This window comes from Stegostoma tigrinum, chromosome 16 (assembly GCF_030684315.1).
Source record: "Stegostoma tigrinum isolate sSteTig4 chromosome 16, sSteTig4.hap1, whole genome shotgun sequence".
In the NCBI taxonomy this organism is placed as follows: domain Eukaryota; kingdom Metazoa; phylum Chordata; class Chondrichthyes; order Orectolobiformes; family Stegostomatidae; genus Stegostoma; species Stegostoma tigrinum.
Genome location: NC_081369.1, coordinates 64,964,340 through 64,983,059, shown reverse-complemented (window position 1 = coordinate 64,983,059; position 18,720 = coordinate 64,964,340). Strand labels below are relative to the sequence as shown.

Genomic DNA, 18,720 nt, shown 5'->3' with positions numbered 1-18,720 from the left:
GTCATGTTCACACATACCTGCTGCCCTTCTCCTTCAAGATGACAGTGATTGTGAACTTGAAAGGTGCTATCTAAGCAGCCTTGGTGAATTTTTGCATTGCATCTTGCATATAGTTCATGTTGCTGCTTCCGAGTGTTAATGATGGAAGGAGTGAATGTTTTGGTTGTGGTGCTAATCAGGCAGGTTACTTTGTCCTGGATGGTGTCAAGTTTCATGGGCATTATTGGAGCCTGACACTTCGGTCAAGAAGGGAGTATTCCATCACGCTCCTGGCCTATAGATGTTTGGCAAGCTTTGGGGTGTCAGGAGGTGAGTTACTTACTGCAGTATTCCTAGCGTCTGATCTGCGCTTGTACCTACTGCATTCATATGGCTACTCCAGTTCAGTTTGTGGTCAATAATCCCCTACTATCAACAACCTTGGGGGTGATCCAGTGATGGTAACACCAATGTATGCTAAGGGGAGATGGTTAGATTCTCTCTTGTTGGAGATGGCCATTTCGGTGCTTGTGTGACATGAACGTTACTTTCACTCTTCAGCCCAAGCTTAGATTTGTCCTGGTCTTGTCACATTTGGAAATGGACTGCTTCAGTGTCTGAGGAGACTCAAATGGTGCTTAACATTGTGTAATCACTGCTAACATCCCCACTTCTGACCTCATGATGGAGGGAAGATCATTGATGAAGCAGCTGAAGATGGTTGGGCTAGAATACTGCCCTGAGGAACTCTGCATGTCCAGGAGTTGAGATGACTGACCTACAACGACCACAACAATCTTCTGTCAAGCTCTCTAGCACGTAAGAAGAGAGTTCACCCCCTGATTCCCACTGACTAAGATTTGTTTGGGCTCTTTGATGTCACAGTCAGCAGCCTTTGCTGGCAAGGACTATCACTTGGAATTCACTCCTTGATCCACATTTTAATCAAGGTTATAATGAGGTCAAGAGCTGAGTGGTCCTGACGGAACCCAAACTGGGTGTCACTAAGCAGGTGATTGCTGAGCAGGTGCTGCTTGATAGCGCTGTTACTGACACCTACCATCACTTTACTGATGATCGAGAGGAGGCTGATGGAGCAGTAATTGGCGGAGTTGGATTTGTTGTGCGTTTTATATACAGGACATAGCCGGTCAGCGTTGCAACTTGATGTGAATAGCTTGGCAAACACAAGTCTTCAATACAATTGCCAGAATTTCGTAGGGATTCATAATCTTTCCAGTCTCCAATGCCTTCAACTATTTCTTGATAGCATATAAAGTGAATCAATTTGTTTGAAGACTGTGCTGGGAACCTTTGAAGGAGACTGAGATGGAGCATCCACTTGATACTTGCTGCTAAAGATTATTTTGAATGCTTCAACCTTCTCTTTTGCACTGGACTCTATCAGTGAGGATGGAAATATTTGTGGTACCTTCTCCTTCAGTGAGCAGTTTAAATGTCCACCACCGTACCTGACTGGATGTGGCAGGACTGCCAATTTTAGATCTGATCCATTGGTTGGGGAGAAATCGCTCAGCTCAGTCTATCACTTGCTGTTTATTCCATTTGGCATGCAAGTAGCCCTGTTTTTAGCTTCACCAGGTTAACACCTCATTTTTAGGTATGCCTGATGCTGCTCCTGATGTGCCCTCTGCACCCTCCATTGAACCAGGGCTGATTGCTCTATGTTTATAAGATTGCCCAGAAATCACATTCTCCCAAGTACTTGACTGCAGATCTGGAAAACTGATGTTTATCAAAGAGTATTCGTGAAGGAGCAAATGCGGTTGATGTTTGAGGCCACAAAACTTTTCATCAAAAAACGTTAATCAGCCTCTTAAGGGACCTTGTGTACAAAGTAATTGCTGCATATTCCTACTTCATAACATTATCCATATTTCCAAAGTAATAATTGGTTGTGAAGTGCATTGAGACATGGAGCTTTTTGTTTAAAAACGTATTCTTTCAGGGTATGTGGACATTGTTGGCAAGGCAGTGTTTGTGGCCCATTTTCAGTTGTTGTGGAGGTGGTGGTGTGAGCCAGATTCTTGAATCACTGTATATGGTTGTGCAACTGCAACCACAATGCTGTTAGGAATTTCCAGGATTTTGATCGAAAAAGTGACAGAACACTAACATAAGTCCAAACTAGGATGATATGACAGCTGAAAGGAAATTTGCAGGTGATGGTCGTCCCTCGAGTCATTTTCCTGTACTTGTCCTGTAGCTTTGGATGCTCAGATGGCAGTGTCCTTCAAGGTGAGAGAGAGATGCCAGATTTTGAAGGTAACATACTGTCAAAGAGGCCTGCTGCAGTGCATCTCGTATATATCACACGCTGCTGCCAAAGGCGGTACCAGACAGGGCAACAAGGGAACCAGGGGACGGCCAATTGTGCCGAGGGAGCGAATGGCAAAGGTGTTGGATGGGGTGCCAAAGAGGTAGGTTGCCCTCTCCTGACGGTGGTGAGTTTCTAGAGCGTTGTTAGAGCTGGATTCAAAATGCCCTGCATTAATGCAAGCATATTGGAAACTTCTGGTCTGTACAACACAGATGTTTAAGATTTCACCAAGCAAAACATCAACTTACTTCATCATTCACAAACAGGTCTGATTCATGTCGAAATAACACAAGTGGTAACAGCAGCTTTGTGGTCCCAGCTCACTACAGGCATGCCGAGACACTTTCAGAGCACCACCAGCAGGTGCTGAACAACATTACAGTGTTCTGTGTAACACATTAAGGTGGGCTTGTTACCCTAATTTGAAATTGAAAGTGAACAAGAACCATTCCTCCAAAAAACAGAATTTAGAGGGAAATGCAGAACAGAATTATGAACTTATTTCTATTGCATCTATTTTAAAATTAAAAAGGATCGGACAGTTTTTTTTAAGCTGGAATGTGAACTCAACAGTATATGTTGATATGTTGAAAGTAACAAAACATTCTGAAGTGTTTCAGAGATAACACAGTGTGGAGCTGGAGGAAGACGGCAGGTCAGGCAGCATTAGAGAAGCAAGAAAACTCACGTTTTGCGTTGGGACCTTTCTTCAGAAAGATCAGAAAAATGTTTCTGAAGGATCCTGACCCAAAATGTCAACTTTCCTGCTCCTCTGGTGCTGCCTGGCCTGCCGTGTTTCCCCCAGCTCCACACTGTGTTATCTCTGTCTCCAGCATTGGCAGTTCTTACTATCTCTAAAGTGTTTCAGAAAAGTTTAATCAAACAACCCAACAAGACCATGAAGCCAAATAGCCAAAAGCTTGGTCAAATGGCAGGCTTTTTAAAGAACATCTTCAAGGAGAAAAGACAGGAAGAGAGGTGGATATGCTTAGGCAAGGAATTTCAGAGTATAAGACCAAACCGCCCGCAAGGGCACCTCTGATGATCCAAGGCAATGCTCAAAGTGTATCACATCATTCCAGCGATCTGGTCACCTTCACTGCTCAAGTTATTACCAAAAACAGATTAAACGGCCATCTATCTCAAATGTTTTTGTGAAGGATTTAGCTAACCACAAACTGACAGCCACTTTTGCTTACAAAACCATGATTACTTTCTTCACTAACTTTTAACAGTTGAACCTTTTGGCTTGTCTCAAAACATAACAATTGTATTTCAAGTCTATTGCATATTCTAAGGTGTGACATAGCATCAATTTCTCGTTGTCATCATGTCAATAAGGGCACTGCCAAATATCGTGCTGGGCAGTGCAAACTCAGCTGAAGTGGCAGCTGTGTGTTTGATGGGATAATGGTGTCATTGGGACCAGCGCAGCTCAACATTGAGCAGCTCCTGGTCTGACGAAGAAACCCCACTCTGGCAATGGCATTCTCTGCTGCATTTGCTCAGGCAGGCTGTGGGCTGGGAAAAGGCTGAGAAGGTGCAGCGAGTCAGGACTGACGGAGCGCGTCACTGTCAACTCGTCAAGAATGAGGGACCGTGACTGTTTTCTCTGAGGCCTGAGCCAGAGCCAGTTATTTTATTTTTTTCTCACCCACTTCTAACATGCTTCCAGACAAACAGCTTCCAGAGGTCATGACAGTCAATAACTATCTCCTAGTTGTCAATGTTATGACCTTAATAACTCACTTATAAATATCCATCTAGCAGAGATATGGACAACGTAGAGATCATAATCCAGTGGTCAGTTTGCAGGACAGGTGGTCTCTGGGTCAAAGGCAATCATTTATCTTGTGAAGGTCGCCGAGCCAATGCAGAGCTCTTGTCTTCACAATGAGAGTATGCAAGTGAGATTAGCTCTTACAGGAGCTCTGGTAACCTTACCCTGTTATGAGGTTCTGCGGATATGTCTGAGACTGCAAAGGTGAAAACAGCCTAACCTCCTGCTGAGCATATTGTGTCCAGGACTCACCGGTACAAGAGTACGCTGAGGACTCAGGTTGAGCAGACTCCCAGTGTGATTTGTCATCCAGTTTGATGTTCAGCCACACACACTTATTTCGTATGGACATAGCAGCTGCAGTTTTTGTAATGTGTTGCTGGAGTAGCTGCGTGCAAGTATTATCAGCCAGGATTCCTGTGCCTTGTGGAGAATACTGGGGAAAGACAGGTGGTCAGCAGCATCTGTGAAGAGAAAGAGTTCATATTTTAAGTCTGATATGACTCTCCCAGATCCTATCAGACTCAAAATATTAACTCTGTTTCATTCTCAACAAATGCTGTCAAACCTGAATTTTCCAGCATTCTGTGTTTGTTTCAGATTTTCAGCATCAGCAGAAATTTACCTTTATTCCAGTTGCTCATTAATTAACATCATTACTCAGTGGATAGCAAACCAGATCATCAGTACTGGCTGCTCGATTCTCTGTTCCTCTCTAATTCAGTTATGTGGTCCTGACCAGATTCCTAACACTGCCTCAAACTAATCCAATCGGTCAGCCAATCCAAAACACTGTAAACCTGAATGGCACAGGAATGCACACAGATGCAGAGAGATCATTTTCCCCTCACAGAATGTCTAGGACCAGAGGGCATCATCCAAGAGATAGGGGTTGCCCATTTAAAACAAAAATGAGGAAGCATTTTTTTAATCTCAGAGTAACGAATCTGTAGAAATTTTTAACCGCAGAGTCTGTTGAGGCTGGGTCATTAAACACATTTAAGGCTGAAGTAGACAAAGATTTAAACAGTAAGGGAATCAAGGGGTATTGGGAAGAAGTCGGAAAAAGGGAGTTGAGGATCATCAGATCAACCATGATCTCAATGAATGGCAGAGCAAACTCAATGGCCCACATAACCCATCTTCTCCTACATCGTAAGGTAGAAAATACAATGGGAAAGCATTTAAAACAATATTTAAAGTCCAGGAAGAATATGTTTTGCTGAAAATAAGACTAAAGGAAGCACTAATGAGGCACCATGGATAAGTTCACATAAACGAATGAGGGAAAATGGAGTGTAAAAAAGACATGCAGACCAAGTATGTGAACATCAGGAGAGAACAAGGAACATTATGAACAAGATAGGAAGGTTAAAAACAAACCTGAAGCCAAAGAGAAAAAAGGAAACAAAAAGTTACCAAGGAATGTAAAGCCAAGTCTTTTTTTCAAACTTGTATGCTTAGAAATTTGATGTTTTAAAAACAGTTCACATTACAGAAGTAGTAGTCCATGAGGTCTTAAAGAACGTAAAGGAGGACAAATCTCCGGAACCTGACCTAATACGTCGCAGAATGAAATGGGATATAAGCAAAGAAATTGGGGCACCCCTGAAGAAATATTTGTATCATCTGTAACTACGGGCGAGGTGCCCAATGACTGGAGGGTGGTTAACGTTATTACCTTTCTTAAGCAAAGGTACAAGGAGAAACCAGGGAACTATAGACCCGAGAGTCTGACTTCAGTTGCGGGTAAGTTGTTGGTGGTGTTTTAAAAGATAGGATTTATGGGCATTTACAGTCGCAAAAATTGATTCAGGACAGTCAGCATAGTTTTGAGGACGCTACCAAAAAGATTGAGGACAGAGCAGTAGACATTGGTCACTTAGATTTTAATAAAGCCTTTGACATAGTTCTGCATGTGGATTAATTAGTAAAGTTGGGTCATATGGGATTCAGGGTGAGCCTACATAACTGGCTTAACAGCAGGAGACAGTGGTAGTGGACGGTTGCTTTTCAGACTGGAGGCCTGTCACCTGTGGTTCCACAGGTACCGGTTCTGGGTCCGCTTCTGTTTGTCATTTATATAAATGATTTGGATGAGAATACAGAAGGGCACAGGGAGTAATTTGGCAGATGACACCGAAATTAGAACATAGAACAGTACAGCACATCTGCCTGAGCCACCACTTCTGGCAGTGCGTTCCAGAGTCTTACCATTGTGTAAAAAACGAGCCCCTCAAATCCTTTGAACTTTCCCCATCTCACCTTAAATGCGTGCCCCCTAGTATTAGGCATTTTATCACTGGGGAAAAAGATTCTGACTGTCAACCCTATCTATGCATCTCAAATTTTAAAGATTTCTATCAAGTCTACCCTCAGCCTCTGCCACTCCAGAGAAAACAAACTGAATTTTTCTAGCCTTTCCTTAAAGCTTAGATCCACTAATCCAGGCAGCAGCCTGGTAAATTTCTTCGGCACCCTGTCCAAAGCCTCCACATCCTTCCTATGATGTGGCAACCAGCATTGAATGCAATAGTCCAAGTGTAGCCTAATCAAAGTCTTATAAAGCTGCAACATGACAACCTGACTCTCATCCTCAATTCCCCAACCAATAAAGCCAAGTGCACCTTACACCTTCTTCGCCACCCTATCTGCTTGTGTGGCAACTTTCAGGGAGCAATGGACTGGAATCCCAAGATCCTTCTGTATGTTAATGCTGTTCAGAGTCCTGCACTACCTGTATATTTTTCCTTAACATTTGATCTTCCAAAGTGCAGTACTTCACACTTACTCGTATTAAACTCCATTTGCCATTTCTCTGCCCATATCTGCAACTAATCTATATCATTTGACAACATTCTACACTATCCACAATTTCACTAATCTTTCTATCGTCAGCAAACTTGCTAACCCACAATCTACATTTTCATCCAAGTCATTCATATATATCACAAACAGCACAAATTGATGGCATAGTAGACAATGAAGAAGGTTTTCTAAGATTACAAAACAATCTTGATCAAATGGGCTGAAAATGGCAAATGGAGTTCAATCTGGATAAATATCAGGTATCGCATTTTGGCAGAATTTATAAAATTAATGGTAGGGCCTCGGGTAGTGTTGTAGAACAGTGGGCCAAGGGGTGCAGGTACATAATTCTTTGAAGATTGCGTCACGTATTGGCAGGGTGATTAAAAAGGCATTTGGTATGCTTGCCTTCATTGTTCAGTCCTGTGTGTATAGGGATTGGGAAGTCATGTTGACATTGTATGGAACTTTGTATGGGACTTTGATGAGGCCTCTTCTGGAATACGGTGTCCCGTTCTGGCCACCCAGTTATATAAAAGATAGTATCAAGCTGAAGAGAGTTCAGAAGAGATTTACCAGGATGTTGCCACATGTGAAAGGTTTGAATTATAAAAGGCAGGATAGCCTGGGACTGTTTTCACTGGAGCATAGGAGGGTGAGAGGCAACCTTATAAAAGTTTAGAACATAATGAGGAGTACAGATAAAGTTAATGGATAGCTGTCTTTTCCCTACGACAAGAGATTTCAAGACTGGAGGAAACATTTATAAGATGAGAGAAGAGGTTTAAAAAAGACAGCAGGGGGAAATTTTGTTTTAAACACAGAGGGTGGTTTGCGTTTGGAATGAACTTCGAGGGAGTGGTGGATGTGGGTATAATTACAATGTTTAAAAAACATTTGGATAGCTACATGAATAGGAAATGTTTGGAACAATATGGGCCAGGAACAGGCAGTTGAGATCAGTTTAGTTTGGAATTACGGTCAGCATGGACTGGTTGGACCGAGGGGTCTGTTTCCATAATGTATGACTCTGTGACTATGATGAGTCAGGTTAACATCTGTGTTGGGAAAAGTGATGGAATTCATACCAAGGGAGAAACTGGAAAAACCAAAAACTAAAAGGATAGTCATGAATCATCACAGATTTCAAAAGAAAAGGTCTTGTTTGACCAAAATCACTGAACTCTTTAACAATGAAACAGATAGCAGACAAGAATGTTCAGTGAATGTAAGGTACTTAGGTTTCCAAAGGACCATCACTAAAATGTCACATATTATATTTATGCATTCAAGGTCAGAGAAAGTTGACTCAACGGTCAGACAAGTAGCAGAATAGCTGCAAGAGTAAATGATTCAGAGTAACAAAAGATGGAAAATATGGTTCTGCAATTCTAGCGTTTCTGCCACTCACAAATTAGGTTATTTTGACTTTGAAATTTATATTTGTAGATGGTATCATATTGAGGCAGAAGTAGGCATCAGTGAGAGGACTGCAACAAATTACAGGATGGCAGTAATAAATTTACAGAATAATTACAAATTGGCAAATTCATTTCCATGGATAAGTGTCAGCTAAGAAAATAGTTGTTAGATTTTTTCCTTCGTGAATCTGCAAAGTTATAAAAGAGGTGATCTGTAAAAGAGCTTAACTGATTATGAAGAAATGGAAGGGATTTCTACTGGTAACAAGGCAGCACAGGTTTCAGATAACCAAAAGTAAAATTCCAAGATGTCATCAGATAAAACTTCCTCGTATGGAAGATGCCTTAAAAAGTAGGATTCGCAACACATGCATGCAGTTAATGCAAAGGTAAAACTCTTTCAAAGAGGAAATTATCATCCTGCCTGAAAGGGTTAGAAACATTAAAACTTCAATCCTTGTCTAGAATTTTAGGCATCTGCCCCAATGAACTTTTCTGGCTCTGTCAAATTTTGTTTGACAATTGCTCCAGTTCAGTGCCTCCACACACTTTATTACGTTTTGTTTCAGATTGTTGCTTGAAAGAGAGTGAGAAAGTGACTGCAATTAAACTGGGGGCAGTCTTTTTGGGGGTAAAAAAAAGATGTCACAGATTTGATGGTCCAAACAGCCTAATTCAGTGCTGCAGCATTCTACGTTCTGCTTGCAATTTCCACAGTTAAAAGGGGTGGGAGAGAGAAGAGACATGACGACTCTCTGGTTTCTTCCTATCCCCAAACTCAGATCAAATGAAGCCTGCTTCCTATAATCTGAACCGAGCTTGCAACAGTCCAGGATTCAAATTGTTTTGCTGGTTTTGATGATCCAGTATCAGATTTGGCAAGACAATACACACTATTGTCAAGGAAGCTCATAGTTTGAGAGAGAGATTTGGTATTGATGCAGACTAAACAGTATGATCTCAGGTACGCCAGAAGAATAAAACATTATGAAACAAAAATAAAGCAATAAGCATTATTTATTAAAACATACAGACAATACAGGTGAATAGCAAAGTACAAATATTTACATCAGCACTTTTTAGAAGGGTCTTACCCTCAAGAGAATATTACTTTATTAACCAAATTTAAGTTTGGTTGAAATTAAAACAAGCCAAAAGAATAAATTCTACAACAAAAACCACCATCCAACGGTGACACTGTGGCACAGAGATTGCACCCCCCCCATTTGATTAAATTACCCTCTGGGGCACACAAAATCTCAAATAACTGCCTGGTTCCTTGCAGTTTAGATTCAAAGCTTATTCTGTGTGACTGCCTTCTCTTATCATGCACCAGTTCCAACTGAGAAGACTGAGGGAATTCTTCAAAGGTGAACAGAAAGGCTACTATGAGTAGTAAACTAAAAAGTTAAGTACGTTATAATAGTGATGGCAAGATGGGTAATGTAATGTGTTGTTGCTGGACACTGAGGTGAACTAGAGTAACTGTCGGAATTGTTTGCAGCTCCAGGACCTTTGGATCTGAAATAAGCAGCTGCAATCTGAGCCACAGGCATTGCGCAACATCGAGGAGTGGAAGAACTACCCAGATACTCTGATCCAGGAGGCAGTCACACCCCTCATTAGGTCATTCAAATCTTAGCATGTGATCAGGGCAGGGAGTGTGACTGGTGAGGTAGATCTGACAACATGGGGGAAAAGTTTTTGAGGTGCCTCAGCCCATGCAACCATCCAACATTTACGACATTCTTCCAAGAATGTGGAGACTGCAGAAAGGATGTTCACGTTAGCCATAGCACTGTGGAATAAGGAGGCAATAGGAATATATCTGTGGTGGGGCCAGTAAACTTGTGAGGGCACTGGGGATAGATACTGTAGTCTGCAGCTGGAAGGAGAAGGCCCAAATGGTGTGTTGCCTGCCTGGTGCTAGGGTGAAGGACATCTCCTTAAGGAAAGAGTAGAACTTTGAGTAGGAGGGAAGGAATCCAGATATTCTCATCCATATTGATACCGGTAACATCTATCAGACCAGAAAGGAGATTCTGCTGAAAGAATTTGCACAGTTCAGAGCTGAACTAAAAACAGAACCTCTAAGGCTTAAACCACACGTTACTACTTCAACTACAGGCAACTGGCAAAGGATAAATTAAGATAATGAAGTTAAATGTGCAACTCAAAGATTGGTGTGGGAGAAATGGATTTCAGTTCGTGCGATACTGGCACCAGTCCTGTGATAGACCAAACTATTCCAGTGGGATGGGCTTCATTTAAACCGTACTGGGACCAGTGTATTGCCGAATAGAATAACAGCAGCTCAGAGGGCTTTAAGTGAAATAGAAGAAAAAAAGAGTGTGTTCTGAAGAGGAGCTACATAGGCTTACAACACAAAGGGATATGACAGCATTGCAGGGGAGCTATTTTGGTAATGATACCCAGAGTAGGACAGTGTGTACAAACATTTAAAAAATGAGTAAATAGAATCAAATGGGAAAAGAATGGCAAAAATGCAAAATTAACAGTTCTCTTCATAAATGGACATCATACTCAGAATGAATTAAATGAATTAATAGCACAAAGAGATTAATAGGTATAATCTTATTGTCACAATGGAAACACACTTAAATGGAGATCGACGTTGGTAACGAAATATTCAGAAGTATGTGAATGCTTGAAAGGACAGGCAGGAAGGGAAGGGTAGTGTTGGAGCTTTGTTAACACCAGTACAAGACTAAGGAATGACCTTGGATCACAAAATGTAGAATTCATAAAGGGTGGAGTTTAGAAATAACATGGAGAAGAATACACTGGTGGAATCAGCATATAGGCACCCTAACAGTAACCACATTGTAGGGCACAAATCATCAGTAAATAATGAAAGCATGCAATAATAAAGGCAGCCCATTAATCATGGGTGATGCAATTGTCATCCGTATTGGAAAAATTAAATTGACAGTGGGGAGATCAGGAAGAATGTATTAGCATGTATTGAATGTATTATGGGTCATTTCTGGAATAATATGTTGTAGATCCAACCAGGGATCAGGCTTATTCTAATTGGTTACGTGTAATGAGGTAGGTTTAATTATGATCAGCATAAAACATCTCTTTGGAAACAGTGAACATATATGACAGAATATACCTGTTTGAGAATGAGAAATGTGTGTTTGAAACAACAGTACGAAACTTAAGCAAAGACAACCACAAAACAATGAGCACAGAGTTAGCTTACGTGGGCTGACTAAGCAGTTTAGCCGAATAAGTAACTGACGAACAATAGTAAGTATTTAAGGGACTAGCTCATGACTCCTATCAAAGACAAATCCCGGTCAGGAAGAAGGAGAAGAAAGCGCAGAAGATAAATCAACCATAGTTGACAGGGTAATGCCACTTATCAAAGAGACTAGAACTATGGGGTACAGTTTAAAACTAAATGGTCTCCCATTTCAATTCAAAACGACAACGAATCATTTCTCTCAGACAGTCGAGAGCCTTGGAACTTTCTTCCCCCCCCCCCAAGAGATATGCAGGGGTAGATTAATTAAATCCTTTTAAGCCAGTAGTAGATAGATTCGAGATTTAGAAGGGAATCCAATAACATGTTATCTGGATTAAGTGACAGTGTCAAGTTGAGTCCACAGTCAGATCAACTATGATCTTACTGAATGGCAGAGCAAGTTGGAGGGGCCAACTGAAAGGTCCATAATTTGTATGTTCCTATGACATTTGTTGTCCAAGCTGTGGCCACCAGATGCCCTCAGCTACACCAACCACATGGACGCACTGAAGTGGAGAATCCTGGTTGGAAGTGGTAAAACAGCACTTTTTTCAAGTGGATCAGTCAAACCTGGTCTTCATAAACTGCCCAATTCTCAGCAGAGAAAGCCATCCAGACTAAGTCCCCTACCGTTGAGACTGAAATCAATGTTGCTGCCACAAGTATTGAGTTTATATTATACAATGATACATGGATCTTCATTTGAAAAGTATATCAAGGCTTCTCTCCCTGATACATCTGCACTTCTAACATTACACAGCTGAGATCAATGAACACAGACTGCAACCAAACCAGGAACATTCTGATTCTTTTTTTATATCTCTCCCTTGTTATACAATCCAAAGGCTACGAGTATGAGAGAGGGGAATGAAGTGGGGTTAGGGTGTTTGTATTGGTCAAAGGTATATTTTGTTTGTGGGCAAATTGTAAGTTTTCCTACCTGATGGATGATATTTCTGACTGGCCCAATGGATGTATCTGTTGAAAATAAAGAACTGAATTGTTTTTGAGATATCTTTTCAGTAAGTTCTGACAGTCAGCTTTCCCACAAATTTGAGTGAGCGCGATGTTCAGAACCAAAAGAGTGCGCTTTGGAGAACCCTTCAAAAAACTAACCAGAAAACAGTCAAACCTATTCTTAACATTAGCTGTTTGCATTATCCAATTGTTTTTATAGTTGTTGTTTCTCTGCCCCCTTGGATATATTCTTCCATGTCACACTAATCCCTGCATGCAGTCTACCATTTCCTCCTCTATATCCAAGCTTCAACCCAGATCCTGAGCTAATTACCAGTTTTGGATTAACACTCTCGATTTTTTTTTCCTCTTTTGGGAGGGATAAGACTAGGGGATAAAGGCTAGAGTAGAGCACCAGAAAAAACAACTAATTTTGGATACACTCATCCCATGACCACAGTCAAAGCTTTAAAGTTCGCATTAGGAAGACTTGCATTTATATAGCAGCTTTAACGACTTAGAAGGCCCCAAAATGTTTTACAGCCAAATACATTCACTGGGATCATTACAGGAATTGTGACAGCCAAGTTTTGCAAATTCCCAGAAGCAGAAATAATTAATCAGATATTCTCTTTCAGTCATGTATGAGAGGGACAGGTATTGGTCAGGGTTGGAGAGAATGTCCCTCATCTTTGGAATATTGTGCTGGGATCTCCTACATCTAACAGATCATAATGCATCACCCCCGGTTGCTCTGCACTGGCAGTGTCAGTGTACACTTATTGCTCCATTTCTGGATGAGAGTTTCAACCCATGCTTTCCAATTCAAAGGCGACAGTGTCACCCCTTGGCCATGGCTGACTTTTGGATTTGAAAAACTGATAATTCATGATAACAATATAAACATGGTCTAAGTGCTCAAACACCAGCGTCTTCTTTGAGATGATTTTCGCAAACCTGTATCTCACCTGCCACCCATATTAGCTTCACAGGAGCAAATCATGAGCGCTAAACCAGAACCAGAAGAAGTTTCTGATTATTCAATTATTCTCTGGTCATGAGGGAGGTAATACAACATGGGGCAATGTGTCCATCCAATAACTCTTAAGAGAAGAGACCAGAAGAAGCAGAAGGAACAGGGAGTACAGGAGGGATGAGGAGTAAAGGGACTGCTGTCAAAGGCAGAGAGAACATCTGCGAACAGGGGGAGTACATGGTGTCAGTCTGCTGCACTTTTCTTTTCCCAACTGAATCTCTGAAGCCGCCATCAGAATAAGGCAGCTCAATTTAACCAAGTGATGTCAGGGACCCTGAGAGTAATCAGCTGATATTTCCTTTCTTTTGTATTATTGATATATTTCTGCACCACATACTAAACGCCATTATCTCCATTAGTAAGAACCTTACAAATGGATATACATGGGTTAGGAGAGTAGGCCAAAATGTGGCCAATGGAGTTTAACATGGATAAGTGATCAGTCATGCATTTTGGTCGGAAAAATAGGAAGGCAACCTACGATCTAAATAGGGAGAGACTTCAGGGTGCTCCAGTGCAGAGGGATCTGGGTGTCCTCATTCATGAGTCACAGAAAACTAGCATGCAGGTACAGCAGATAATAAGGAAAGCAAGTAGAACGTTGGCTTTTGTAGCTGAAGGAATTGATTATAAAAAAGTAAGGAGTTATTGTTACAACCAAACAAGGCATTGGTGAGACTGCACCTGGAGTATTGTGCACAGTTATGGTCCCCTTATTTGAGGAAGGGTGTGGTGGCATGGGAGGCAGTTCAGAGGAGGTTTGTCATATGAAGAGAGATTGAACAGTTTAGGCCTATACTGTTTGGAATTTAAAAAATAAGGGGAGATCAAATTGAGGCATTCAAGATGATAGAAGGTACAGAAAAAAAGAGATGTGGAGCAGATATTCCCTCTTGTGGGGCATTCTAGGATGAGAAGTCATAGTCCGAGGATAAGGGGTAGCAAATTTAAAACAAGAGTTGAGGAGAAACTACTTCTGCCAAAGGGCTGTGGAATTCAGTACCCCAAAGCGAGGTCGATACTGGGACAGTTAGTAAATTTGAGGAGTTAGACAGATTTTTGATTGGTAATGGGTTGAAAGGTTATGGGGAGAAGGCAGGAAAATGGGGCTGAGCGGCATATCATCCATAACTGAAGCAGATTCAATGGGCCAAATGGCCTAATTCTGCCCCTATTTCTTATGAACTTATAAAGTGACAAGTGTCTACCTGTGCTCCATTTAAATCAGTTACTAGTCAGAACCAAATTCATTTTGACACCCTTTTTGAGAAAGGATGGTTTTGGCATGATATTTGAAGAATCAGCTCACCCAGCACCATGCAGTTGCATGCTGACAGCAGAAACTTAAATCATCAAACCACAAATGAAAACTCACTACCCCACTGCCATCTTATTCAGTGTCTGAACAATTTCCACATACCATCACTTGCCTGTCTTCATATCAAAGCAACATCAAATCCAGAACAAGGCTTTGCATAAAATTAACAGTACTTAAACACAAAGACACATGTAGAATTGTAAATGTGAAACCAGGAGTGTTTGCAGGGATAATGGGAACTGCAGATGCTGGAGAATCAGAGATAACGAAGTGTAGAGCTGGATGAACACAGCAGGCCAAGCAGCAACTTAGGAGCACAAAAGCTTGTGCTCTTAAGATGCTGCCTGGCCTGCTGTGTTCATCCAGCTCCACACTGTTATCCAGGAGTGTTTGCACTTCATCGAAGTAAGCAGGTGCCTGCAAGTACCACACATTCTCTTTCACCACCAAAGCAAGAGAATTCAGTCAGTTCATACCTGACTAGACGTTAGGCGAAATGTGGCAACACTGGTTGGAGCAGAAGGCCTGGGAGAGATGCTTCCTGGGCACTGTGCCTGGGCTTGAGCCTGAGCCAATGCTTGCTGAGGAACCATGACAAGTTGGCCGCTCTCTGTCCGGACCAAAATCATTCCTAGAAAGGAAATCAGGAAGTGATTAATGTTTGCAATCTAGTTTAACTTTGTACAGAAAACACATTGAAAACTATTCTCAGCAAAAGTTCAAAGGCAGAATCACCATATTGGTAGTCAAATGATAAAATGGAACTGTTGATTAATCATAGTGATCAATCACTTGCCAATTCAGTTCCAAGAGATCCAAAGGCCCAAAGTCAATGGACAGGGAAATATTTTTCATCCCTCTCAACAAAGGAAACATGCATCATTTAGACTAGATCAAAGGTAGGAAACTTCAGCATCAGTTTTGAATGTTTGGGAGTTGGGTGGGGGCAGGTAGAGGGGAGGTGAGATTGGCAGTAGCTGTGAAAGGGAGGGGGAAGAGATGAACGAGTGTCACACGAGTGGGAGTGGATGAGGAGAGCAGGTGACAGGTGTAGGAGAGAGCCAGGGAGTGGAAGGTGGAGGGAGATCAGCTTGGAGCAAAGACACCTATGAAATTGAGAGTTAACATTTACATCGGCTTGCAGTAAACTGCTTGAGATTGAACATTCTCACAATGCTGTACGAACAAGCTGGAAATTAAGCAGAATGAGGATCCACACATACACCTTTGGGATGACCAGGCTGCAATTTAACATCTCATCTACATAACACTACCTTCAGTTACTGTCATTGGGAGTTTGTCTAGACGTGATTCTCAAATCCCTCAACTAGGAACTAGATCCACCACCATCTGACTTGGATAGGAGTGTGCTATCCGCCATGCTCAAAATAACTAACGCCTAACGTTAGCCCATTCAACCTATTTCCAACATGCTAAATTCTGTAGGTATTGTCTTCCCAAACAAGTTTCACTTTTGACAAAACATCGTGTAACATAGTACTCAAAAGCGTAGATTCCTGCACCTGATCATTAACACATTCCTGAACTGAAAACAAAGCTAGACTCAAATCCTAAGTAAATTTTCAGACAATTTTAATAACATTGCATTCAAATATAAAAGTTGACTACTGCGTACATATAAGTATAATACATTCAAAATGAACATGGATTTCTCTTTTCGGCATTGAAATAAGTGATTTGGATGTGAAAATATGAGGTATGGTTACTAAGTTTGCAGATGACGCCAGAATTAGAAATGTTGCGGACAGCGAAGGTTACCTCAGAGTACTGCAAGATCTTGAGCAGATGGGGCGATGGCCCAAGCAGTGGGAGATGGAGTTCAATTTAGATAAATGCGAGGTGCTGCATTTTGGAAAGGCAAACCAGATCAGTACTTATACATTTAATGGGAAGGTCCTGTGGAGTGTTGCTGAACAAGGAGACCTTTGAGTGCAGGTTCATAGCTATTTGAAATTGGAATCACAGGTAGATGGGATAGTAAAGGCAGCGATTGGTATGCTTGCTTCCATTGGTCAACGCGTTGGGAGGTCACGTTGCAGCTGTACAGGACTTTGGTTAGGCCACATTTGAATAATGCATGCAATTCTGGTCTCCCTGCTGTAGGAAGGATGTTGTGAAACCTGAAAGGGTTCAGAAAAGATTTACAAGAATGCTGCCAGCGTTGGAAAGGTTTGAGCTTTTATACGGAAAGGTTGAATAGGCTGAGGTTATTTTCCTGGAGCACTGGAGGCCGAAGGTGACCTTATATAAGTTTATAAAGTCACAAGGGGCACGGATAGGGTAAATAGACAAGGTCTTCTTCCTGTGGTGGGGAAAGTCCAAAACTCAAGGACATAGGTTTAAGGTGAGGGGGAAGGATTTAAAGGGATGTAAGGGGCAATGCGTGTATGGATTGAGCTGCCAGAGGAAGTGGAGGCGGCGAATACAACTACAACATTTAAAAGACAAATGATTAGGTTATATGAATAGGAAGAGTTAAGAGGAATATGGGCCAAATTCTGGAAAATTGGACTAGATTTATTTAGGGTATCTGGTCGGCATGACGAGTTGGACCAAAGGGTCTGTTTCTGTGCTGTGTATCTCTGACTCGAATATGAGTAATTCCCACAATATATAGTTACAACTACAATCCTCACAACAATGCTCCATGTATACCATGAGAGGGAGCTGTCCACAATGTGACGGGCACAGGTACACACTGGTCACAATGAAAAGCAAAGTACAAACTGCATTCTCAGGTTGCCCCACCAAATGACAGAACAGTTCTGCAACATAATACAATACAAATCAGAGAGATCAAAACAGAAGGTGATCATTTGGCCCATCATGTCTGTATCAGCTCTCTGCAAGAGCAACTCACTCTGTTTCTCATGCTATAACAAAGCTTTGAAAATACTTCATTGACTGCAAACCACGTGAGGATGATCTGAACTCCCAAAGGCCAAGTAGGATTGTTAGTTTGTCCTCATGCAGCTCTGATGTTTTACAGTGCTACAATTGCTTCATATAACCGGAGATCTAAGAAAACAGATTCAATTTAACTCTTACCAAATATCCTGACTCCATGTTATCCCCAGGCTGGAAGGAACTATCACCATTCAGTAGAAGGAAATACAAAAGCCTTGGCTCACAAGAACTCTCTTTATAAAGGAATTCAAGTTCCACTGGATGTCCTGACCACAATATCATACTAAATCTGACCACAACTGATTTGCATAGATTTTCCAACTTTTCTACATTCCTGTCTCTTTTCCACATTACCTAAAAGAAACAAACAGATAACTTGTCAAGATTGGAAGCATTGCAAAGATACCACCTCATCCCCAGGGTCTGTACCAAGTTGATCAGTATCTGATTAGAAGCAGCAACTGTCTCAAATTCACAGCTTCAACCACACAGAGAACATTCGGGAAAAAGAAACATAAAGGTGACAAACACATCTCAGCAACCTAGCACGAGCTCTGAAGAACATGATGAAGCGAGGTGGTAGAATCCATATAAACAACAGCTTGGGTGAGACACAGGGGAACTGGCAATCAGTCAAGGAAGGAAGTACATTGCCAATTAGCTAAAGGTCTATGCAGAGTCTGGGAATTGAAAGCCTTCCAAATATTGCAAACAAAATAGGTTTCTCTAGAGAATTTATTAAATAAAAATGATCAGCTAATCTGAGTCAATTCAGTGTCAAACACATTGTTCTACATCACTATGTTTAGTCTGCGTATAATTAATGCCAAACATGATTACATAAGATTTAAAAGGAAGATTACTCATTTTCTATGGTT

At 41.4% G+C, this 18,720-nt stretch overlaps 1 protein-coding gene across 6 annotated transcripts in view; it reads right to left on the bottom strand.

Moving 5' to 3' along the window:
- The window catches only part of LOC125460101 (transcription initiation factor TFIID subunit 4-like), a 445,881-nt gene that overhangs the window by 409,421 nt on the left and 17,740 nt on the right, over positions 1 to 18,720 (bottom strand). For all 6 annotated transcript variants that reach the window (XM_059651796.1, XM_059651795.1, XM_048547209.2 and 3 more), the window contains exon 2: positions 15,391 to 15,545. In XM_059651796.1, coding sequence (XP_059507779.1) covers positions 15,391 to 15,545 — 155 coding nt within the window. The remainder of the gene's footprint in view (positions 1 to 15,390; positions 15,546 to 18,720) is intronic.